This window comes from Bombina bombina, chromosome 1 (genome assembly GCF_027579735.1).
Source record: "Bombina bombina isolate aBomBom1 chromosome 1, aBomBom1.pri, whole genome shotgun sequence".
Taxonomy (NCBI): Eukaryota; Metazoa; Chordata; class Amphibia; order Anura; family Bombinatoridae; genus Bombina; species Bombina bombina.
In genome coordinates this window covers 1499019265-1499046290 of record NC_069499.1, presented here as the reverse complement: position 1 = coordinate 1499046290, position 27026 = coordinate 1499019265, and the positions used below count along the sequence as shown (strand labels likewise).

The 27026-nt window shown below is 36.1% G+C and overlaps 1 protein-coding gene across 1 annotated transcript in view; it reads left to right on the top strand.

Moving 5' to 3' along the window:
- Window positions 1-22879, top strand: part of CEP112 (centrosomal protein 112) — a 1492843-nt gene extending 1469964 nt beyond the window's left edge. The window contains exons 28-29 of the mRNA XM_053707805.1: window positions 17785-17858; window positions 22230-22879. Of these exons, the coding sequence (XP_053563780.1) occupies window positions 17785-17853 (69 nt within the window). The 3' untranslated portion in view covers window positions 17854-17858; window positions 22230-22879. The remainder of the gene's footprint in view (window positions 1-17784; window positions 17859-22229) is intronic.
- Window positions 22880-27026: the final 4147 nt, after the last annotated feature.

Sequence of the window (27026 nt, the reverse complement as noted above, 5' to 3'; positions counted from 1 at the left end):
GAATGAGGCCTCTGTTGAACAGATTTGCAAGGCTGCAACTTGGTCTTCGCTTCATACTTTTTCCAAATTTTACAAATTTGACACTTTTGCTTCTTCGGAGGCTATTTTTGGGAGAAAGGTTCTTCAGGCAGTGGTTCCTTCTGTATAATGAGCCTGCCTATCCCTCCCGTCATCCGTGTACTTTTGCTTTGGTATTGGTATCCCAGAAGTAATGATGACCCGTGGACTGATCACACATAACAGAAGAAAACATAATTTATGCTTACCTGATAAATTCCTTTCTTCTGTTGTGTGATCAGTCCACGGCCCGCCCAGTTTTAAGGCAGGTAAATATCTTTTAAATTATACTCCAGTCACCACTTCACCCTTGGTTACTCCTTTCTCGTTGATTCTTGGTCGAATGACTGGGACTGACGTAGAGGGGAGGAGCTATATGCAGCTCTGCTGGGTGAATCCTCTTGCATTTCCTGTTGGGGAGGAGTTATATCCCAGAAGTAATGATGACCCGTGGACTGATCACACAACAGAAGAAAGGAATTTATCAGGTAAGCATAAATTATGTTATTGTGTGCCATAGAGAAGGATATGTATGTGTTATTGTGTGTTATCTATGGCACACAATAACACATACATATCCTTCTCTATGGCACACAATAACACATACATATCCTTCTCTATGGCACACAATAATACATACATGTCATTCTCTATGGCACACAATAACACATACATATCCTTCTTTATGGCACACAATAACACATACATATCCTTCTCTATGGCACACAATAATACATACATATCCTTCTCTATGGCACACAATAACACATACATATCCTTCTCTATGGCACACAATAACACATACATATCCTTCTCTATGGCACACAATAATACATACATATCCTTCTCTATGGCACACAATAACACATACATATCCTTCTCTATGGCACACAATAATATATACATATCCTTCTCTATGGCACACAATAACACATACATATCCTTCTCTATGGCACACAATAAAACATACATATTCTCTATGGCACACAATAATACATACATATCCTTCTCTATGGCACACAATAATACATACATATCCTTCTCTATGGCACACAATAACACATACATATCCTTCTCTATGGCACACAATAACACATACATATCCTTCTCTATGGCACACAATAACGCATACATATCCTTCTCTATGGCACACAATAATACATACATATCCTTCTCTATGGCACACAGTAACGAATACATATCCTTCTCTATGGCACACAATAATACATACATATCCTTCTCTATGGCACACAATAACACATACATATCCTTCTCTATGGCACACAATAACACATACATATCCTTCTCTATGGCACACAATAACGCATACATATCCTTCTCTATGGCACACAATAATACATACATATCCTTCTTTATGGCACACAATAATATTTACATATCCTTCTCTATGGCACACAATAACACATACATATCCTTCTCTATGGCACACAATAATATATACATATCCTTCTCTATGGCACACAATAACACATACATATCCTTCTCTATGGCACACAATAATACATACATATCCTTCTCTATGGCACACAATAACACATACATATCCTTCTCTATGGCACACAATAACACATACATATCCTTCTCTATGGCACACAATAATACATACATATCCTTCTCTATGGCACACAATAATACATACATATCCTTCTCTATGGCACACAATAATACATACATATCCTTCTCTATGGCACACAATAATACATACATATCCCTCTCTATGGCACACAATAACACATACATATCCTTCTCTATGGCACACAATAACACATACATATCCTTCTCTATGGCACACAATAACACATACATATCCTTCTCTATGGCACACAATAACACATACATATCCTTCTCTATGACACACAATAACACACAATAATACATACATATCCTTCTCTATGGCACACAATAATACATACATATCCTTCTCTATGGCACACAATAATACATACATATCCTTCTCTATGGCACACAATAACACATACATATCCTTCTCTATGGCACACAATAACACATACATATCCTTCTCTATGGCACACAATAATACATACATATCCTTCTCTATGGCACACAATAACACATACATATCCTTCTCTATGGCACACAATAATATATACATATCCTTCTCTATGGCACACAATAACACATACATATCCTTCTCTATGGCACACAATAAAACATACATATTCTCTATGGCACACAATAATACATACATATCCTTCTCTATGGCACACAATAATACATACATATCCTTCTCTATGGCACACAATAACACATACATATCCTTCTCTATGGCACACAATAACACATACATATCCTTCTCTATGGCACACAATAACGCATACATATCCTTCTCTATGGCACACAATAATACATACATATCCTTCTCTATGGCACACAGTAACGAATACATATCCTTCTCTATGGCACACAATAATACATACATATCCTTCTCTATGGCACACAATAACACATACATATCCTTCTCTATGGCACACAATAACACATACATATCCTTCTCTATGGCACACAATAACGCATACATATCCTTCTCTATGGCACACAATAATACATACATATCCTTCTTTATGGCACACAATAATATTTACATATCCTTCTCTATGGCACACAATAACACATACATATCCTTCTCTATGGCACACAATAATATATACATATCCTTCTCTATGGCACACAATAACACATACATATCCTTCTCTATGGCACACAATAATACATACATATCCTTCTCTATGGCACACAATAACACATACATATCCTTCTCTATGGCACACAATACCACATACATATCCTTCTCTATGGCACACAACACATACATATCCTTCTCTATGGCACACAATAATACATACATATCCTTCTCTATGACACACAATAATATATACATATCCTTCTCTATGGCACACAATAATACATACATATCCTTCTCTATGGCACACAATAACACATACATATCCTTCTCTATGGCACGCAATAATATATACATATCCTTCTCTATGGCACACAATAACACATACATATCCTTCTCTATGGCACACAATAACACATACATATCCTTCTCTATGGCACACAATAATATATACATATCCTTCTCTATGGCACACAATAACACATACATATCCTTCTCTATGGCACACAATAATATATACATATCCTTCTCTATGGCACACAATAATACATACATATCCTTCTCTATGGCACACAATAACACATACATATCCTTCTCTATGGCACACAATAACAAATACATATCCTTCTCTATGGCACACAATAATACATACATATCCTTCTCTATGGCACACAATAATACATACATATCCTTCTCTATGGCACACAATAACACATACATATCCTTCTCTATGGCACACAATAACACATACATATCCTTCTCTATGGCACACAATAACACATACATATCCTTCTCTATGGCACACAATAATATATACATATCCTTCTCTATGGCACACAATAACACATACATATCCTTCTCTATGGCACACAATAATATATACATATTCTTCTCTATGGCACACAGTAACAAATACATATCCCTCTCTATGGCACACAATAACACATACATATCCTTCTCTATGGCACACAATAACACATACATATCCTTCTCTATGGCACACAATAATACATACATATCCTTCTCTATGGCACACAATAACACACAATAACACATACATATCCTTCTCTGTGGCACTCAATAAAACATACACATCTTTCTCTATGGCACACAATAACGCATACATATCCTTCTCTATGGCACTCAATAAAACATACATACTCTTTTATTTGAGATACATGTGTTCCAGTACTCTCTTGCACTCTTGTCCTGTATCCAACAGTGGGAGATGTCCAGTAACCTTCCTTTAAATATTACTAAAATCTAAAGTCTTTTCCACCATTGTCTTCCCAAACAAAAATAATAACAACCATGACAGCATAGGACACTTATAGGAACTTATAGGAACATGACCATATGAACTTATATGAACATGACCATAGGAACTCTTATAGGAACATATATGAACATGACCATAGGAACTCTTAAAGAAACTTATATTAACATGACCATAAGGAACTCTTATTGGAACATATACGAACATGACCATAAGGAACACTTATAGGAACTTATATAAACATGACCATAAGGAACACTTATAGGAACTTATATGAACATGACCATAGGAACACTTAGAGGAACTTATATGAACATGACCATAAGGGACTCTTAAAGGAACTTATATGAACATGACCATAGGAACACTTATAGGAACTTATATGAACATGACCATAAGGAACCTTTTAGGAACGTATATGAGCATGACCATAGGAACTCTTAAAGGGACTTATATGAACATGATAATAAGGAACACTTATAGGAACTTATATGAACATGCCCATAAGGAACTCTTATAGGAACTTATATGAAAATGACCATAGAAACACTTTTTAGGAACTTATAAGAACATGACCATAAGGAACTCTTATAGGAACTTATATGAACATGACCATAGGAACACTTATAGGAACTCATAAGAACATGACCACAAGGGACTCTTATAGGAACTTATATGAACATGACCATAAGGAACACTTATAGGAACTTATATGAACATGCCCATAAGGAACTCTTATAGGAACTTATATGAAAATGACCATAGAAACACTTTTTATGAACTTATAAGAACATGACCATAAGGAACTCTTATAGGAACTTATATGAACATGACCATAGGAATACTTATAGGAACTCATAAGAACATGACCATAAGGGACTCTTATAGGAACTTATATGAACATGACCATAGGAACTCTTATATGAACATGACAATAAGGATCTGGTCCATGAAAGTATTTTGTCAGCTGGGGGAAATAAATAACAAAATAATATGATATTTTGTTATTAGTACACAGAGCATATACAATTAAATAATCTGTACATTATATGTTAGTTTTATACAGACTTGTATAAAGATGTTTCTTGTGTAAATAATGACTTTGTCCAGAGTAAGACAGATGTAATATCCAAGCATTCTGATATGGATAACAGTAGCCTTGTCATGGGAATGAAAATATATTCTGTTTTATGCTTTCCAGGCTGATTGGCTGACTGATTAGCCATTTAAATCAGTTTTTTTTTTCTAACTCCTTAACTTTTACTGTGCCTTTTTTCATACACATCAAAGTTCCTAGCCCCAGCACCCAGTAAAAGGTTAAGCCAGAGATACCCATTCAGTTTCTATAGCAACAAGATATGTATGCAGCTGGTCGTAAACACACAGGTGTTATGCCATTATATACACATTGCTGGGATTCCTCCCCAGAACCTGGCACCTGTTGTTCTTTGGAATACAAAGGAAGAAGTGTTGGACAATCCAGGATGGTCTTTTACTTTCCCTTTAGCAAAATGCCTTCGAAAGAGGAAAGTCCAGTCATGCCATGTTCAGGCCTGGTGCTCACCTTGTAAATAAATATGCAGGTTTAAATAACATTCATGTAGGAGATGGCAGCGTTATTTGTATTCCTAAAAATATTCTGTGTTCAAATGCAATAATAAATATTCTGTGTTCTAATGCAATAATACATATTCTGTGTTCTAATGCAATAATACATATTCTGTGTTTTAATGAAATAATACATATTCTGTGTTTTAATGCAATAATACATATTCTGTGTTCTAATGCAATAATACATATTCTGTGTTCTAATGCAATAATACATATTCTGTGTTCTAATGCAATAATACATATTCTGTGTTCTAATGCAATAATACATATTCTGTGTTCTAATGCAATAATACATATTCTGTGTTCTAATGCAATAATGTGTTTTTGCAGGAAGCAGGTCTTTAGTGGGATTAAAATCTGCGTTATGTGTCAAAATTGAAACTCATTATTTAGATAGTATACTTAGAAAAAAGTAATACATTTCTATTTGCAAATTTACTAATTAGCTTGATATCCTTTGTTGTAAATATGCTTCTTACCATGAGAACATACTGAGGTAAATTGTGGAGTGCTTAGGTTTGGATTATTTGGGCTCGATTTATCGAGCTAGGGCTGACATGGGCGCACATATACGCCCCTGTCCACCCCAGCTCGCCTCTGGCGGGCAGCAATCTGCTGCCGGAATTTAACATTGCACAAGAACGCTATTTTGCACTCTTGTGCAACACCGCGCACAACCAATCACATGCGGGCAGGAGCTGTCAATCTCCCCAGGCGGACGAGACCGTGGAGATTTAAATTCTACACCTAAGAGGTGGAGTAGAGGTTAGTGAAGAAGCGGTCTAATGACGGCTGCTTAATAAATTCTGACTGCAGGTTCTCTTGTGAACTGGGCGAATGGCTTGATAAATCCACAATGGGACAGCTTGGAGAGGGGATGGGATATCTTATGTCATGTAGGCAATATGTATAGGTCATAATACAGCTTACACATGCAACCTAAAGGTAGTTTTATATCTTTTTGTAATGCTTCTGTATACGTAGTATCATCAGACAGGTAGTAACGGTACAGTACTGTAATCAGACAGGTAGTAACGGTACAGTACTGTAATCAGAAAGGTAACGGTACAGTACTGTAATCAGAAAGGTAACGGTACAGTACTGTAATCAGACAGGTAGTAACGGTACAGTACTGTAATCAGACAGGTAGTAACGGTACAGTACTGTAATCAGACAGGTAGTAATGGTACAGTACTGTAATCAGACAGGTAGTAACGGTACAGTACTGTAATCAGATATGTAATACAGTACTGTAATCAGACAGGTAGTACAGCACTGTAATCAGACAGGTAGTAACGGTACAATACTGTAATCAGACAGGTAGTAATGGTACAGTACTGTAATCAGAAAGGTAACGGTACAGTACTGTAATCAGACAGGTAGTAACGGTGCAGTACTGTAATCAGACAGGTAGTAACGGTACAGTACTGTAATCAGACAGGTAGTAACGGTACAGTACTGTAATCAGACAGGTAGTACAGTACTGTAATCAGACAGGTAGTACAGTACTGTAATCAGACAGGTAGTACAGTACTGTAATCAGACAGGTAGTAACGGTACATTACTGTAATCAGACAGGTAGTACAGTACTGTAATCAGACAGGTAGTAACGGTACAGTACTGTAATCAGACAGGTAGTAATGGTACAGTACTGTAATCAGACAGGTAGTAACGGTACAGTACTGTAATCAGACAGGTAGTACAGTACTGTAATCAGACAGGTAGTAACAGTACAGTACTGTAATCAGAAAGGTAACGGTACAGTACTGTAATCAGACAGGTAGTAACGGTACAGTACTGTAATCAGACAGGTAGTAATGGTACAGTACTGTAATCAGACAGGTATTTACAGTACAGTACTGTAATCAGATATGTAGTACAGTACTGTAATCAGAAAGGTAACGGTACAGTACTGTAATCAGAAAGGTAACGGTACAGTACTGTAATCAGACAGGTAGTAACGGTACAGTATTGTAATCAGAAAGGTAACGGTACAGTACTGTAATCAGACCGGTAGTAACGGTACAGTACTGTAATCAGACAGGTAGTAACGGTACAGTACTGTAATCAGACAGGTAACGGTACAGTACTGTAATCAGACAGGTAGTAACGGTACAGTACTGTAATCAGACAGGTAGTAACGGTACAGTACTGTAATCATACCGGTAACGGTACAGTACTGTAATCAGACAGGTAGTAACGGTACAGTACTATAATCAGACAGGTAGTAACGGTACAGTACTGTAATAAGACAGGTAGTACAGTACTGTAATCAGACAGGTAGTAACGGTACAGTACTGTAATCAGACAGGTAGTAACGGTACAGTACTGTAATCAGACAGGTAGTAACGGTACAGTACTGTAATCAGATAGGTAATAACGGTACAGTACTGCAATCAGACAGGTAGTAACGGTAGTACTGTAATCAGACAGGTAGTAACGGTACAGTACTGTAATCAGACAGGTAGTACAGTACTGTAATCAGACAGGTAGTAACGGTACATTACTGTAATCAGACAGGTAGTACAGTACTGTAATCAGACAGGTAGTAACGGTACAGTACTGTAATCAGATAGGTAGTAATGGTACAGTACTGTAATCAGACAGGTAGTAACGGTACAGTACTGTAATCAGACAGGTAGTACAGTACTGTAATCAGATAGGTAGTAACGGTACAGTACTGCAATCAGACAGGTAGTAACGGTACAGTACTGTAATCAGACAGGTAGTAACGGTACAGTACTGTAATCAGATAGGTAGTAACGGTACAGTACTGTAATCAGACAGGTAGTACAGTACTGTAATCAGACAGGTAGTACAGTACTGTAATCAGACAGGTAGTAACGGTACATTACTGTAATCAGACAGGTAGTAACGGTACAGTACTGTAATCAGACAGGTAGTAATGGTACAGTACTGTAATCAGACAGGTAGTAACGGTACAGTACTGTAATCAGACAGGTAGTAATGGTACAGTACTGTAATCAGACAGGTAGTAACGGTACAGTACTGTAATCAGATATGTAGTACAGTACTGTAATCAGACAGGTAGTACAGCACTGTAATCAGACAGGTAGTAACGGTACAATACTGTAATCAGACAGGTAGTAATGGTACAGTACTGTAATCAGAAAGGTAACGGTACAGTACTGTAATCAGACAGGTAGTAACTGTGCAGTACTGTAATCAGACAGGCAGTAATGGTACAGTACTGTAATCAGACAGGTAATACAGTACTGTAATCAGACAGGTAGTACAGTACTGTAATCAGACAGGTAGTACAGTACTGTAATCAGACAGGTAGTAACGGTACATTACTGTAATCAGACAGGTAGTACAGTACTGTAATCAGGCAGGTAGTAACGGTACAGTACTGTAATCAGACATGTAGTAATGGTACAGTACTGTAATCAGACAGGTAGTAACGGTACAGTACTGTAATCAGACAGGTAGTACAGTACTGTAATCAGACAGGTAGTAACGGTACAGTACTGTAATCAGACAGGTAGTAACGGTACAGTACTGTAATCAGAAAGGTAACGGTACAGTACTGTAATCAGACAGGTAGTAACGGTACAGTACTGTAATCAGACAGGTAGTAATGGTACAGTACTGTAATCAGACAGGTATTTACAGTACAGTACTGTAATCAGATATGTAGTACAGTACTGTAATCAGACAGGTATTAACTGTACAGTACTGTAATCAGACAGGTAGTAATGGTACAGTACTGTAATCAGAAAGGTAACGGTACAGTACTGTAATCAGACAGGTAGTAACGGTGCAGTACTGTAATCAGACAGGTAGTAACGGTACAGTACTGTAATCAGACAGGTAGTACAGTACTGTAATCAGACAGGTAGTAACGGTACATTACTGTAATCAGACAGGTAGTACAGTACTGTAATCAGGCAGGTAGTAACGGTACAGTACTGTAATCAGACATGTAGTAATGGTACAGTACTGTAATCAGACAGGTAGTAACGGTACAGTACTGTAATCAGACAGGTAGTACAGTACTGTAATCAGACAGGTAGTAACGGTACAGTACTGTAATCAGACAGGTAGTAACGGTACAGTACTGTAATCAGAAAGGTAACGGTACAGTACTGTAATCAGACAGGTAGTAACGGTACAGTACTGTAATCAGACAGGTAGTAATGGTACAGTACTGTAATCAGACAGGTATTTACAGTACAGTACTGTAATCAGATATGTAGTACAGTACTGTAATCAGACAGGTATTAACTGTACAGTACTGTAATCAGACAGGTAGTAATGGTACAGTACTGTAATCAGAAAGGTAACGGTACAGTACTGTAATCAGACAGGTAGTAACGGTGCAGTACTGTAATCAGACAGGTAGTAACGGTACAGTACTGTAATCAGACAGGTAGTACAGTACTGTAATCAGACAGTTAGTACAGTACTGTAATCAGACAGGTAGTACAGTACTGTAATCAGACAGGTAGTAACGGTACAGTACTATAATCAGACAGTAGTAACGGTACAGTACTGTAATCAGACAGGTAGTACAGTACTGTAATCAGACAGGTAGTAACGGTAAAGTACTGTAATCAGACAGGTAGTACAGTACTGTAATCAGACAGGTAGTACAGTACAGTAATCAGACAGGTAGTACAGTACTGTAATCAGACAGGTAGTACAGTACTGTAATCAGACAGGTAGTAACGGTACAGTACTTTAATCAGACAGGTAGTAACGGTACAGTACTGTAATCAGACAGGTAGTACAGTACTGTAATCAGACAGGTAGTAACGGTACAGTACTGTAATCAGACAGGTAGTAACGGTACAGTACTGTAATCAGACAGGTAGTACAGTACTGTAATCAGACAGGTAGTAACGGTACAGTACTGTAATCAGACAGGTAGTACAGTACTGTAATCAGACAGGTAGTACAGTACTGTAATCAGACAGGTAGTAACGGTACAGTACTGTAATCAGACAGGTAGTAATGGTACAGTACTGTAATCAGACAGGTAGTAACTGTACAGTACTGTAATCAGAAAGGTAATGTTTATTTTAGATAAATATAGCATTTTACAACACAAAACCCAAACCAAAAACAGCCAGAGAAGACTGAGGAAAAATGTCAATTATTAATAATTTAATGTTTAAGACAATATTAAAGGGATGTTATACAGTAAATACATGCTAGATATAATAATGTATTCAAAGCAAAGATTTGCCTTAGAATTATATGTAGATTTATTTTTACAATTATATTAGCTGTTGACATTTTGAAAATATAAGTATACAGGTTTAGTTTCTATAAATTAATTTAATGGGAGCCGCCATTTTTTAACTAGTTGTGCAGAATCCACACAGCCTTGCTTGGACAGTCCTTTTATTGCCTGTTGTATATGTGTCCCTAATTGTCTTCAGCAGGGACGACTGAAAAGGGGCAGCTTAAAGGATTCCAAAACTTTCAGTTTTTGGCCACAACCTGAATATCAATTTCCAATCAATAACGTATATATTGCATCACTTACCTAATTTTACAGTCCAACGATCTATAGAAACACTATAAAATTAAATTATATTTTTCTTAGATGATGTCATTATAGCCAACCCTCTAATATGGGCCGTGCACGACCAAACTCAATTTCCAATCGTATTCCTATTTTGTGCATATCATTATGTGACGATATCGTCACCAGGCACATTTGCATTGTGATTCGTTGTCTCGTGCATGCGCATATCGTATCCCTGTTACCACACTTGCTGTGAGTGACGTGTCTTGCGCTTGCGCATATCGTATCCCTGATACCACACTTGCTGTGAGTGACGTCGAGTATGACATGCTGGGATATCGCGTATGTGCATAGCATAAAAAAATCACCATTTTGATAACCTGGGTTATCGTTCAGGATTTGAGGATGGAAAATAATAGCCGTCGGTGGGTTTGGAAATAAATCTATTATCGATATCGGACAGTAATACTTTGCCAAACAATGCTAATTAGATAATTATTTAAAATATATCGATATTTCGATTGAAGATCATTTTTTTCTGGGTTTAGTGTCCCTTTAAGTTCAAACATGGCGACACTCATTACTTTATAGAAATTATAGAAAACCAACTATTTTCAACATTAAATTACAGAAAAATGGGAAATAAATAATAATGAAAGTGCAAACGTTTTAGGCAGATTTTAAAAAATGCTTTAAAAAATAGTCTCTTTTTATCAATTAGCAAAATGTAAAGTGAGTGAACAGAAGAAAAATCTAAATCATATCACAATTTTGAATGACCACTCTTTGCCTTCAAAACAGCATTACATAGTTTTTGTTATTAATTGGGATGTTATTGGTACATCCCATAACAGTGCCTGCAAACTATACTGTAAAAGCATTTTTTTATGAAATCCTTAATCTGACACAATCAATTGTTGTTTAAGCAAAAGGCATGTGATTAGGTGCAAAATCTTCCTTGCCATTTTAATCAATTTTCCTAATTACTTCTATTATCTAATTTGCTTCATTCTCTTGATATCCTTTGTTAGAAAGCATATCTAAATAGGCTCAGTAGCTGCTGATTGGTGGTTGCTTATATGTGCCTCGTGTGATTGGCTTACCCATGTGCATTGCTATTTCTTCAACAAAAAATATCTTAAGAATGAAGCAAATTAGATAATAGAAGTAAATTAGAATGCTGTTTAAAATTGTATTCTCCATCTGAATCATGAAAGAAATTTTTTTCGTTTCATGTCCCTTTAATGTTTTCCCAGGACAGGATAATCATAGCAACTGTATTTTATAATTATTTAAGATAGATATATAGATAGATGCTCTATATAAATAGAAAAACAGACATATATATAGATAGATACAGTAACTTTCAACCTAAATGTTCAAGAAAGAAGAGGGAGATAATAAATAGTAGTTATTATATCACAACCTAATGGTATTAAAAATGGTCATTATTTGTTTTGCCCCCTTGACCTATAATTTAACAATGATACAGCATTCTACACAGTGCGTGCATGATCAGTGCAGGAGCTCTAATAAGTCATAGCAAATGAGTTAAGTTAAACATACTTGAAATGTTTAAAGGGTTATTACACTGGACAGCAAAACAATACAGGTTTTTGCAAGGTAGTATTTTAATGTTAATATATACTTTGATGATATAAAATTACTCTTTATTATTCTTTAAAACCTGACTTGTTAGGGTTCCTTTGGGGCTGGATTTCAGACACATTTCTGTAGTTGGTTGATTAATAATTTGAGTGATATGACAATGTGATAAAGATTATGGTACATTTTGGTAACTTCATTAAAATACGTATTATTTAGTATAAGGTCTATAATGAATTCCTGGGGTAGGTAACATTTATGGTGCCACAAAGGAAACCAAACCAGGTACCTTCACATCTTGCATGCAGTAGATAAACAACACAATTTGAAGGAATAAAAAGGTAATTAACAAGAATAAAACAGTGAAAAAAATGGGACAGAAAATGAAAAGGAAAAAAAAGTTATTCGAAAATTTAATTCACCCTGTACTATATTGAAAACACATTATTAACACATTATTTGATGTTTTACTTTGCAAATTTAATGTATTTTTGAAAATATACACTCATTTCAAATTTGATGACTGCAACACGTTCCAAAATAGTTGGGACAGGGCAATTTAGGACAAATAGCTATGTGACAAGTTGAAATAAGAAGGTGATGTGAAACAGGTGAGGCAATCGTGGAATCATAGAATATAAGGAGCCTCCAAAAAAGGCCTAGTCTTTCAGGAGCAAGGATGGGTCAAGGCTTACCAATCTGCCAACAGATGCGTCAGCGAATAATCCAACACTTTGAGAACAACATTCCCTAAAGACAAATCTGTAAGATTTGGGGCATTTCACCTTCTACAATGCACAATATAATTAAAAGATTAAAGGAATCCGGTCAAATCTCTGTGTGTAAAGGGCAAGGCCAAAAACCACTGAATGCACTTGACCTCCAATCCCTCAGACATCACTGTCTCAAAAACCGTGATGAGTCTTTAATAAATATCCTGTAATGGGCTCATGAATTTTTCGGTAAACCTTTATCAGTCAACATCATTTGCCGCTGCATCCACAGATGCAAGTTAAGGCTTTACTATGCAAAGCAGAAGCCATACATCAACACTGTCCAAAAGGGCTGCTGACTTCTCAGGGCTCGGACTCATCTGAGATGGACAGTGGCACAGTGGAATTGTGTTTTGTGGTCCAACGTGTCAACATTTCAAAAAAGTTTTTGGAAAAAACAGCCGTTTTGTTCTCTGGGCCAAAGAGAAAAAGGACCATCCAAGCTGTTATCAGGGTCAGGTCCAAAAGCCAGCATCTGTCATGGTATGGGGGGTGTCAGTGTCCATGGCATGCGTAACTTGCACATCTGTGAGGGCATCATTAAAGCAGAAAGATATGTATACATTTTGGAGCAACATATGGTGCCATCCAGACGTCTTTTCCAGGGATGTCTAAACCACATTCTGCCTGGATTATACGTGCACGGTTGCATAAGCAGAGAGTGCAGGTGCTAGCATGGCCTGTCTGCAGACCTGTCCTGTCTGCGATTGAGAATGTGTGGCGCGATATGAAGCTCAAAATAAAGCAACAAAGGACCTGTACAGTTGCACAGCTGAAGACATGCATAATGGATGAATGAGGGACAATTCTGCTTGCCAGTGGCGTCACTAGGGGGGGTGCAGGGGTGCGGACCCCCCGGGTGACACCCTCCAGGGGGTGACACCATCAGACAGGAACCAGACATATTTAGCCCCGGAACCATTGTGGCCATATGATATATTCGGGAGGGAGATATTACGGGTGCACAGGAGCTGCACAATAATAGTGCTATACTGAGAGGTGATTGAGGGAAGTATTAGAGGTTGTTGGCGGGTTTTGTTAAAATGGCACTGTTGCTAAGGGTATCGGAAACGGTGACAGTTAGTAGTTGAGATAGGGAAGTTGCAGGTGGGCGGCCCGGAGGTGACTGCATTCAGAATGGCGAACCCGGATCTGAACGTCCTGCAGCAGAACCTGTGCTGTTGAATACTGAGAAAGGGTGAAGGTAAGCAATGCGACCCACAGCACTTGACAGCTGGTTATACATATTGTGGATACTTTTCATGTATGCCATCCACCATTGCTACTTTTTCCAATAGGAAACTGTCCATGTCGTGTACATACATACACTGTTTCCATATTGTCAAATAAGCAGCACATCCTCCCATCCACAGCATGTCACTGAAATCGGTGATACACTATTGGCATAATGAGAATGTGCTGTATGATTGGTACAACATGTATTACTATACTTAAAGGGACAGTCTAGGCCAAAATAAACTTTCATGATTCAGATAGAGCATGTAATTTTCCAATTTACTTTTATCACCAATTTTGCTTTGTTCTCTTGGTATTCTTAGTTGAAAGCTTAACCTAGGAGGTTCATATGCTAATTTCTTAGACCTTGAAGCCCACCTCTTTCAGATTGCATTTTAACAGTTTTTCACCACTAGAGGGTGTTAGTTCACGTATTTCATATAGATAACACTGTGCTCGTGCACGAGAAGTTATCTAGGAGCAGGCACTGATTGGCTAGGCTGCAAGTCTGTCAAAAGAACAGAAAAAAAGGGGCAGTTTGCAGAGGCTTAGATACAAGATAATCACAGAGGTTAAAAGTATATTATTATAACTGTGTTGGTTATGCAAAACTGGGAAATGGGTAATAAAGGGATTATCTATCTTTTAAAACAATAAAAATTCTGGTGTAGACTGTCCCTTTAATGTGTCACTTGTCATCTTCACACATAACTCGCAGCATTCCACTGGCACAGAATATCTTCATACTGCTCTGATAATATCTGTAAAAGATTTCATGTAGAACCCTTACTGTTGTATACAATGCAGTCTACTCCATACTAAATTTGCAGCCCAACATGGTAAAGGCCATCATAATAATATTGAGAGACACAGGAGATTTTAATGTTTTAAATGTTGATTTTATATATGTTCTTTTATGTTTTATAGAAATGCTTGCAGAGATGATAGCTATAAAGAATGTGTGTACTAATTAAGCAGCTAAAGATAATTTGTTTTTGTTCACTTTATATCTTTTGTTGAAAAGGATACCTAGGTAGACTAAGGAGCTGCTGATTTGTTGCTGCACATAATACACTCACTGGAAATTTTCAAATACACTTCATTTTGCACACAAAAAATTCCAGTGAGTGCACGCCTGATGTGGATTTGGTAAACTTAATTTGCCTTCACCCTGGTAGATAAACACTCTTTTGGGATATATATATACAGTATATATGGGAGTCATGATTTACAAGTAACATTAGTAAAAAAATAACATTACTTTAGTTGGGGGGGTGACACCATGAGTTACTGCACCGTGTGACACCAACCCTAGTGACGCCACTGCTGCTTGCTTAACTTAACCAACTGGTGTCTTCAGTGCCCAAATGCTTAATAAGGGTTATTAAAAGAAAAGGTGATGTTACGCAGTGATAAACAGTCAACTGTCCCAACTTTTTTGGGAGTGTGTTGCAGTCATCAGATTTGAAATTAGTGTATATTTTCAAAATTACATTTAATTCACAAAGTAAAACGTGAAATAATGTGTTTTCAATATAGCACAGGGTGAATTGAAGTTTCAAATGACTATTTTTGTTTGTTTTTTGTTTTGTTTTTTGCATTTTTCATACTGTCCCAACTTTTTCGGAATTGGTGTTGTAGACAAGTTGAGCCCATCCCCCATTTGTCAAACATATTAGAAAACCTCTTGGTGGTCAAAAAGAAAAAAAGAATTAAATAACTTAAATCAATTATCCTTTTAAATGAACTAAACAGTTGTTGGGTTCAACTCCATGACCTCTTGTGAATTTATCACTAGAATCAGATATATCTCCAGGCAGTTCCGCATATAATTCATTTTGTTAAGTAAAGCTTTAGGAGGAAGCTACCGTTTCTAGCAAGAAGCCTAACCACAGTGTCCCACCAGGCAGTTTTGGGTAATGAGATAATGCCTTGCTTTATGTAAACCCATTGGCTGCTTGCCCAGTAATACCATCCAGGGTGAACATCGATATATGGCGTCTGCTACCCAACATAGAAGCTTCAATGTCCATTGCCACGTTTTCTTTACATGATGGTGTAAATTAGAATTAGGACTTTGGCAATTTCACAGTCTGGTATAGAGAATTAGATGAAAAGTTAGGAAGCTTTATTAGGATATCATTGTTCATGCTCCCAACTCTAGTTACATAAACTCCTGGTGAGATCTGAACATTTTTCATTTAGTTTGTGGCAGAGAAACACTTTTCTCTGGAAATTGTGAAAAGCTCCAGTAAACCACAAAAGAATTAAAACTGAAAAGGACATTGTACACTAGATTTTTCTTTGGATAAATGTTTTGTAGATGAACCAATTCTATAGCTCATATGGATGTGTTTTGTTTATTTTTAAATAACGTGCTGATTTTCAGACTCCTAACCAACGATTTAGATGTATACTGATGTATACGGACTTTAGACAGCTTCTGTTTGTATAATGGGTCTTTTCATATGCAGGGGAGGGGAAGGTTTTGCTATCAGCCCCTTTCAGTGGGTGTCCCACGCTAATCTCATCATCAGTGCTAAACTGGGAGCTTCTAAATAAGTTTTTAAAAGCTTTTATACAGGATTTTTATATCAGTATCTGTGCACATTATTCTTTATAGTAGTGTCTATTACATGCAGTTAAATGAAAATTGGTTCATACTGCCCCTTTAAACAATATTTTTGTAGCTTTGTTTTCACTTAAAAGGATGTAAAACATCTCTAGGTTTTGTCTAAACATTGTATGTGTCCATCCTCACACTCCCTAAGAAGCCAAAAACCTTCAAATATTGCAAATCAGCAGCTTATGCAGGCAATTTGCAGCGTTTTGAAAACCTATGTTATAAAATTAGCTTTTTGGCCTCTATAGGGACAAAGCACACATTTTTTCACAAAAGGTTTGTACAAATGTGAAAGTACAAAAACAAAACAATTTAGGCTCACACTTTCCACATACAAAATAGATTTCCATCCAACAATGTGGGGTTTAACGAATGTAAAACAATAATCGCACATGTATTTGTCTATTTAAGTTTATATTTATTGTTTTCTTTTGTAATTCCCAGGTGAACTTTCTACAGAAGCGAGCAAACATCCTACAGGAAGAATTACAGATATATCAAAGAAAAATGTAAGCACGGTAAGTCTGTATCAGTGTCTTATTGCGGAGGGGGAGTTTCATAGGATAATTATGGTTTATGGAGTAGTTTTGTGGGGTAAAGCACCTTGTTTTGTTTGAATAGAGCCTTTGGGAACTTTCCCACCCTTCTCTCGACCACAATGCTTAGTCAGGGAATTTGCAACTGCATCACAAGCCCAGGCCATCTCTCAGGAAGACCCAAAACACAGCTGCAAGATGCAGAAATCTGACTCACAACACCTTATGTGATTATGAAATTATTACGCTCACATACACCAGCTTCAAAGTGATACATATTTTGCTTTTGTCACGACTGGGGGTGTAGCCATGTTGTTAAAGCAGAAAGGGCTATTCAGAGAATCCATGTTGTATCCCTTCATTGTTTTTCTCGTGTCTGCTACAGTTCCACTGTTTTAGACATCCTTATGAAAATTAAGCCTCTTGTGAAAGCTAGAGATTCACTAAAAGGTGCGACTCTATTCTACACCCTAGTTTCAGTTTGCAGACGATAATACAGGTACAAATCCCCAAATCCAGAATTCCAGAATCATAGATTGTTCCAAAAAAATGTTTAATTCTTTTTTTTTTTTTAAATAAAATAAAAAAAATTAACATTTTCCTCTCCAGTTAGTCATAATCTTCTTTGCCTGAGCCTATTTATTACCTTTCTGACTACAGTACTGTACTACATTTTTATGATGGTATTATGTATACAAAAGTCTTAAAAATAATATAAAAATCTTCAGGTTGCTTGTATAAGCTGTATGTAAAACATGTAACTACTGCCTACATGATATAAGATATTTTTTACTGTTTGTCCCATCTCCTCTCCAAACTGTGCCATTTTACAAATGTAAATACAGGTACAAAACTTTTTATCCAAACTGCTTGGGACAGGAAAAGGTTTGGATTTTGGACTAGTTTGGATTTAAAATATTTGTACATTTTTATCTGAAAAATGGGAAAGCTTGGAGAGTGTAAACAGCAAAATCTTAATTAATTTAGGCAATATTTACATTTCACAATACATCTTATAAATGCAAACTAAAGGTAGCTTTATATCATTTTAATACTTTTGTATACATAGTACCCTCTTTCTGTTTATATATACAAATTGCATTGCACCTTGAATTTGCTGTATTGCAAACTAAAACTGACACTTTCAGAAAGTGGGAGGGAGAGGGCAGTTCCCAGAGTATCTCTGAGTGTCTCTCACCAGTTTTGTGAAATTTTCTAAGCATTTTAAATAAGCTGGTCTCACTGATTTGTCTCGCAGCTATATGCAGGTGAAGTTTGCTCAAAATTCACAATACTTATTTTAACAAACAGTAAAGTAATATATACTAAAATATAGACAAAGGCAAGTTAAATTGTAGTGAAAACATTTCAGTTTAATTTGGAATTGATGCAAACTGATCCTTTATATCAGCCCCAGGGGTTCTCCACTTACTGTCTCTCTCCCATTTTAAATTTTATATCCCAGAGAGATGCATTACTCCCTATGAAAGGCATTTCTCTCTCTCTCTCTCTCTCTCTCTCTCTCTCTCTCTCTCTCTCTCTCTGGGAATTCCAGGTTCCTACCCTTTTCTTAAAAAATTCAGTGAGTTCTGCATCTGTGACGTCTGCTCTATAATCAGAATTTGTTGAATCACAATCCTAAATACACGTGCTGTACACAAAATAAAATTCAAAATAGAAAGTTTAAATGTAATAAAATGTAATCGGAAGTGTAAAGTGATATAAAATAGAAAGAACAGAGTGTAAATACAGCAGAACTGTCATGTCATGCAGTGCTATATTACACTGGGTTTGTCTCTCCTTCACATACAGAAATGCAGGGTACGCCCCTTGGAGAAGTAAAGCAAAATCTGCCTTTTTAATATTTCACCCGGGATCTCTCAGTGCTGGAGGATCATTTTAGAATTTCTCGCCTGAGCAGGGAGGTTTTGAATATCAGGGACTGTTAGAAATAGTAAGTGAATTTCTGGACCAGTTGGAATTAGAACAAACCTTGGAAGGTGGTTGTAGTGTATAATTAGCTGAGGCAAAGGATATTAAACGGTAAATACAGTACATGCAAGACATAATGATCTCTTCAAAGCAAAGATTTGTAAAGGTTTAGATTCTATAAAGTCCTTTAGATTCTATAAAGTAACGGGTGCTGCCATGTTTAAACTAGTTTTCTATTTATCTCTGTATTCTGTTAAATTAGGGGAAAATAGATATATAAACCAGGCAATAAAATGGAGTTTGTATAAACAAGGCTGTGCGGAAAAACCATACAACCTTGTTTGTATTAGTATATTATTGTCTGTTTTATATCTCTCCCTAATTGTTATTTGTAAAGGCAGGAATGTAAGCTTAGGAGCCAGCCCATTTGTGGTTCAGCACTCTGGGTAGTGCTTGCTGATTGGTGGCTACATTTAGCCTCCTAAAAGTTTCTACTTCCTTTCAGTGCTCTTTTGGCTAATTCATCCTTTTTCACTAGCATTATGGTTTATGAATCTCTAGGAATAATTCCACTGCAGTTACAGTCTCTCCTTCAGGCTTTTATTACAAAACCTCTTTTGAACAGTTGTGCAAAGCAGCCATCTTGTCTTCTGTTTATACATTCACTTTGCAAGAAATATTACACATACAGAGGGCAAAATAAAATAAAAAATTGCAGTTTCATTATCCATAACTATACATTTTATATAAATCACTGTCCCTTTAAATATTCTATTACATGCTTGATACCTGTAAGTAATCTTTGAAGAGTGAGTGCTATAGTAAGGGCTCAATTTATTAAAGCCCTATGGCTGCAAGTTCTCACAAGAACTTGCTCGCCGTAATTTAACAAGCAGCCGTCACCAGACCACCGCTTCATTCAATCTCCGTGGCCTAGTCCGACCGAAGAGATTGACAGCTCATGCCCACGCGTGATTGCACGCAAGTGCAACATTGCGCTTGTGTGCAATGGTGATTACCTACGAGTAATTTCACCCCGGCACAGACGAGCGGAGGCATACAGGGGAGCGTATACGCGCCCCTGTCCGCCTCAGCTTTGATAAATCTAGCCCTAAGTAGTTTAGTGTCATGAAATATTTAAATCATGTATAGGATGGTTTTTACCTCACCAAGTCTTTGACAGTACTGTGGTAAGCTTCATTTGGTAAACTGGCTGACATGATGGAACCAATGAAGGAGGAAATTAATTATTACCTGAGAGAATTCAATTCACCAGAGCATCTCTGTTCTTTATAGTTTTAGCCCTCGGAGCTGAGCAAAGTAAGCTCTCTTTTGACGTAACAGTGAACATGTCAAGTTTCTTTCTGTTCTCACTGTGAACAGAACTCTCTCTTTCACTATCTCTCTAACTCTCTCACTTTCTCTCCCCCTTCCTCTCTCTTTCCTCTCTCCATCTCTCTCTCTCATTTTTTATGTTAATTCATTTTTAATTTGCATTTTGTTAAATTGTCAGGACAAGGTCACATATAAAGTATATATTGAAATCATTTATCCCCAGTGGTAATTTAGTTTTATTCAAATGTTACTTTCATTACAAGACAAATCTGTTTGGCTTACAGGATGAATGTGAGAAATTTCTGACTGGCTGCTGCCATTGTTTTCAGTGTTCGAATTCCCCCGACCACTTGTCTTATGTGGAAGAGCCAGTCTGCGCTTGTTACAGAGCTTACCACTATGATTTTGTTAGCAAAGCTTACATTGTTTTCTAGTATGTTATCACCTCTGCTGAGGCCATTAAGAATAATATATGAGCAGGTTAGGCTTGTGAAATCTCTTACAGTTAGTAAATTTATACTCAACCTTTTTTTGTTTGAAGGCAGCCATGGTATATTTTCAAAATTTTGTGTAAAACAGTTGCCTGGATTTATATTTCAAGTGATCGTCACTCCATTAAACACCTCTTGCTTTTGTAATAAAAAATGTGTTTGTCCCACATTCCCTAAAGACAAGCAAATTCTCTGACCTGCAAATGCTAAAAAAAACAGCTGGTTTAGGCGATTTGCAGCACGTAGAAAACCCAGGTTACAGAATTTGCTTCTTTAGGGAGCGTGGAGCAAAGCACAATTTGACACAAAAGCAAGATGTTTTCAATAAAGATAGCATTAAAATAAATGTGTAAACAGAAAAAGCAATATGGGTCACGTAAAATATTTAAACCCAAATTCAGTGTGTTACGTTTAGCTGATGTTTTATAAAATCATTGGACTGCAATATCTATGAGGTGTGTAAATACTTGTAAATGGCAAACACATAGGATGGTCCTAACCATTTATAAAATATATACTACCTTTTCCTGATAAGAGAATATTTATTCTTATGTTTTTTTTAATGTTTCAAATTCATATTGTTTTTTAATTGCAGGTTATGATTGAGTACGGAGTATAAAGAAAAAGACCAATTCTTCTTCAGTCAAACTGTGAGATTTTATCTAATAAATATGTGCAATTCTGTACACATTTCAGTATTTATTTATTTTTTCCTATTCATTGTATTTTTCCTTTTTTATTTTAAATTTCCCATCTTTGAAACACAGAAATCTGATTTTTTTTCTCGAGCATCCTTTGTATGCACAAACCTCTAAACTCTTTTTTGGTTGTTTGAACACAAAGGATTATACTAAAGCGCATTTCCCAGAGCTGTGCAGTGCACATTTAATTCACATTTTATGCACTTCAGATGTCTACATTTTCATGCAAAAAAAACTTCTGCAATGTTTAATTCTCTTTTAAATACATGAAAGACATTTTGGATTTCAGTGTCCCATAATCCCCTTTTGTTTCATCCCCCCCCCTGTCAGCCATAGCGTAAATATGAATATATCACATATTCCTTTGTGCAGTGTGAAACGTCAATCCATGTTTGTCTTTTTGTTGTATCAATCTCATATTTAACCATGTTTAAAAAATATGTATTATTTTATATTATTTAATATACACTGTTATTGTTTACATCTTGTATTTGCTTGTTTTATCTTTTTTTATATATATATAAAATTAAAGATTTTTTTTATACATCTTGTGTATTTTGCCATTTTTCATTCCTTCTTTCAGTTGGCATTCCTTGCATTTTCTAACCATAAATATACCCTGATATATACATTGTAAATAGCAAATGATTGATAGTTTGTACACATGCATTTTGATGTTTCTTGCAGACTGGTATATGGCTACTACTATACATCTACTATACGTAGAAGTTGTGGCCAGGCGTTAGAACACGAAAACGTTTAGAGGTACTGGAAAAATTACATGATCTAATTTGTTAGAACATTATTATTTATAGTTATTATTCCACTATTTGCTATAGAACTATATGTGCTCAACTCCCATAGAGTGGTTAAACACATAAATGGAGTACTGCTCAGGAGTTAAAGCACTGCAGCTCCCAAGCTGAACACAGCTGGTTATTGTTGGGTCATGCAACTGCCACAGCTGATTGGTTAACTGTCTGTTTCCTACTGGGGATCAGTAGTTATCTGCGGCTGCCGACCGGGACTTTATCTATTGGTTAAACACACATAGTTACAGGGCAGGTAGTGAAAAAAGGACATACTCTAACAAATTAAAACATGTAAATGGTCCACTGCACTGTCCCTTTATATTGAATGTGTTAACGTATTGTACAGAAATACATTTATTTAACAAAGCTGTGGCCTTATGTAGAAAGCATGAATACTGTATGAGTAAGTTCTAATATGGAACAAACTTATTACAGCATTGGTCTCATACTATGTACTTTAAAGCCAATTGTTGGTCTGAAACGTTGTCCTTTTTAACCCTAATGTGGTGACAATTAAACTTTGTTTTGATTTAAAGGGACCGTTTACTCAAAAAAGTTCTCCCCTTTAATTTGTTCCAAATGATCCACTTTACCTGCTGGAGTGTATTAAATTGTTTACAAGTATTTCCATTACCCTTATATTGGCATTTGAAATAGTTTATTTAGCCTGTGGTATCCCCACCCATCCTGAAAGTTTTTGGCCTCAAGGCCAAGCTGTGTTAACACAGCCAGTAGAAGAAATTACACTCCCAGTGGGTTATAGAAGAGATAAATTAATAAAATGTTAATTTTCCATTGTTCTCTCCAATTATTGGTGATTGGTTTATGGACAGATATAATATAAAGAAGTAGGTATATGTACACAATGTGATAAAGTAATGAGATCTGATTCTACCTACAAGCTCAACCCATTTTATTAGGTTGTGGCTTCAAAACACAACATCAGCTAAGTCCTATACACAAATAAGCCTTAAAAAAGCAAATCTCATACATTTTATACTCTGCAGCTGGTAAAAAAAGTAATTGGAAAAACAATTTATAGTATACTGTCCCTTTAAAGGGACATTACGGTTGAAATTTAAACACACATAGATGAATTGCATCTTTGAATAGAAACATATTTGCAATAAACATGTATTTGCAAAAATGCTTCTTATAAAAGTTATCACTGTTTTAGTGTTAACATTTTTCTTTGCACGTGCATGTGAAGCATAGCTAGATATTCTCAGTGCACCAGCATTTTAAATACTGTAGCTACTCAGAGCACCAGTGGAGCTTGTATTATATCAGCAATTAACAAGTCATTACCAGATGATACAAGCACATTAGGCTCTCTAAGTAAGTGCTGTGCTTAAAATGCTGGTGCCCGGTGCATACTTAAATACACTTTTCAAACAGTTATAGCTTTTATTAGAAGCATTTTTGCTAATACATGTATATTACAAAAAAATATTTTATTCAAAACAAATGCATCCATGTGGATTCCAATTTAGGCTGAAATGTCCCTTTAATAGATACTGGAATCCCTTATCTTATTGGCTAATGTCTGTCTTGTGATACAAGGGGCTGGCAAATTGAAGTACATTTTGAAATTTGTCAGAATAAAATCTTCTGATGATTTAAAATGCATAGTAAGTGCAATTGTATTTTTATTATGCGCTTGTTGATTGTGCAATTCTACTGTATGTAATAGTCCTTGAGCATATGTTCCATATTTCACCATCAAATTGTTTACTTGATTCTTCCTAGTTAACGTACAGTTTATTTGCTCATCATCCCTTACCCCCACATACAATCACAGTGCTGCAACTGGTAGTGTTTTTAGTATTCTTGTACATCTATTATCAGCTGTGCCAAGCACTCATGTTTACAGCAAAATGAGACAAAGGGGACATGTTTACAGAGCTACATTGTATTGCCAGACACACAACTGCTAGTGCATCACTCAAGGATGAGACCTAATGAGAGATATCAGAAAGTGCTAGAGCTTACCCCTTATTTGTATTTACCAGAAGTAAAGAGTTAAAACTGCATTCAGTGGTACAATCCTGATTTACAAACTGCTTCAGCCTTTCTTACATTCCATGTATTTAAAAAAAAATGTTAAACCATCCTGGCTCTAAAAAAGGATAATGCTCCATGTAATATAAAAACACTTAGAAAAAAAACTAAACATTTTGTATGAGCACAACTGACGCTTTTCAAATCTCACATTGTGGTTATCAGATTTTCCTGATTACCAACACTGTCTCTGAATCTATAGTTCTTGCCAGGTTTGTGTCTTGTACATTCATTTCTCAATTGACCACAGGTTTTACTTGGTGTGGTCTTTAAAAGTTACTCTTACACTCTGCTCTGGGCCAATGTCAGTCTGTACTTTATTATTTTTACTCATTGCCATGTAGATTCCCCGCTGCCTTGTGACCTTCTATGTATGTTACTGCTTAAATAGTGGAGGATAAAAATAAAAACAAGTTTATATGTGCGCTAAAAAAGCTCAAGGGGATATTGCTTTATGGCTTATATACTCCTAATTCAATAATACTTCAAGTTATGGTATAAAATGTTTAAAATATATAAAATATAATTATACTTTATTGTAAAAAATAACCTTTGTTATTCATTTCATATATAAAATATTGCAATACACACGACTATACATAAACTCTAAAAAAACACTGTTGCTTTAAATATATAAATAAATATGACCGGTCATATGCCTATGTTTTGTTTGTGATATATGGATGATACTTTAAGAACCACCTTTTATCATCAGATTGTTGATGCTCAGATACAAAGAAACGTCCCTTTAAATTGTTGACGCTCAGATACAAAGAAACGTCCCCTTAATGAAAGGTTGTTTGTGTTATTGAAACCTTTAGTGATAATCGTATAGAAGGTACGAATTTGGCAATGGATAAACAGTGTGGTAGTATCTCATAGGATGATACTGCCTGATTTAGTGACTTGTTTAGTAATTTGTTAAGTAACTACCTAACTAAGAGGTGTAGTAGTCTGATACAGTGAGGCATATTTAAAGATTGCACATCTAAGATAAAGGGACGAGCAAAGAGAGAGAACCGTTGGACAGCTGTTAGGTAGTTACTTAACAAATTACTAAACAAGTCACTAAATCAGGCAGTTACATCCTATGAGAGACTACCACACTGTTTATCCATTGCCGAATTCGTACCTTCTATACGATTATCACTAAAGGTTTCAATAACACAAACAACCTTTTATTAAAGGGACGTTTCTTTGTATCTGATCATCAACAATTTAAAGGGACGTTTCTTTGTATCTGAGCATCAACAATCTGATGATAAAAGGTGGTTCTTAAAGTATCATCCATATATCACAAACAAACATAGGCATATGACCGGTTATATTTATTTATATATTTAAAGCAACAGTGTTTTTAGAGTGTATGTATAGTCGTGTGTATTGCAATATTTTATATATGAAATGAATAACAAAGGTTATTTTTTACAATAAAGTATAATTATATTTTATATATTTTATACCATAACTTGAAGTATTATTGAATTAGGAGTGAATAAGCCATAAAACAATATCCCCTTGAGCTTTTTTAGCGCACATATAAACTTGTTTTTATTTTTATCCTTATCATTTTTTCTGTTTTCTCCAACATAGGTGTGTCCGGTCCACGGCGTCATCCTTACTTGTGGGATATTCTCTTCCCCAACAGGAAATGGCAAAGAGCCCAGCAAAGCTGGTCACATGATCCCTCCTAGGCTCCGCCTTCCCCAGTCATTCTCTTTGCCGTTGCACAGGCAACATCTCCACGGAGATGGCTCAGAGTTTTTTGGTGTTTAAATGTAGTTTTTATTCTTCAATCAAGAGTTTGTTATTTTAAAA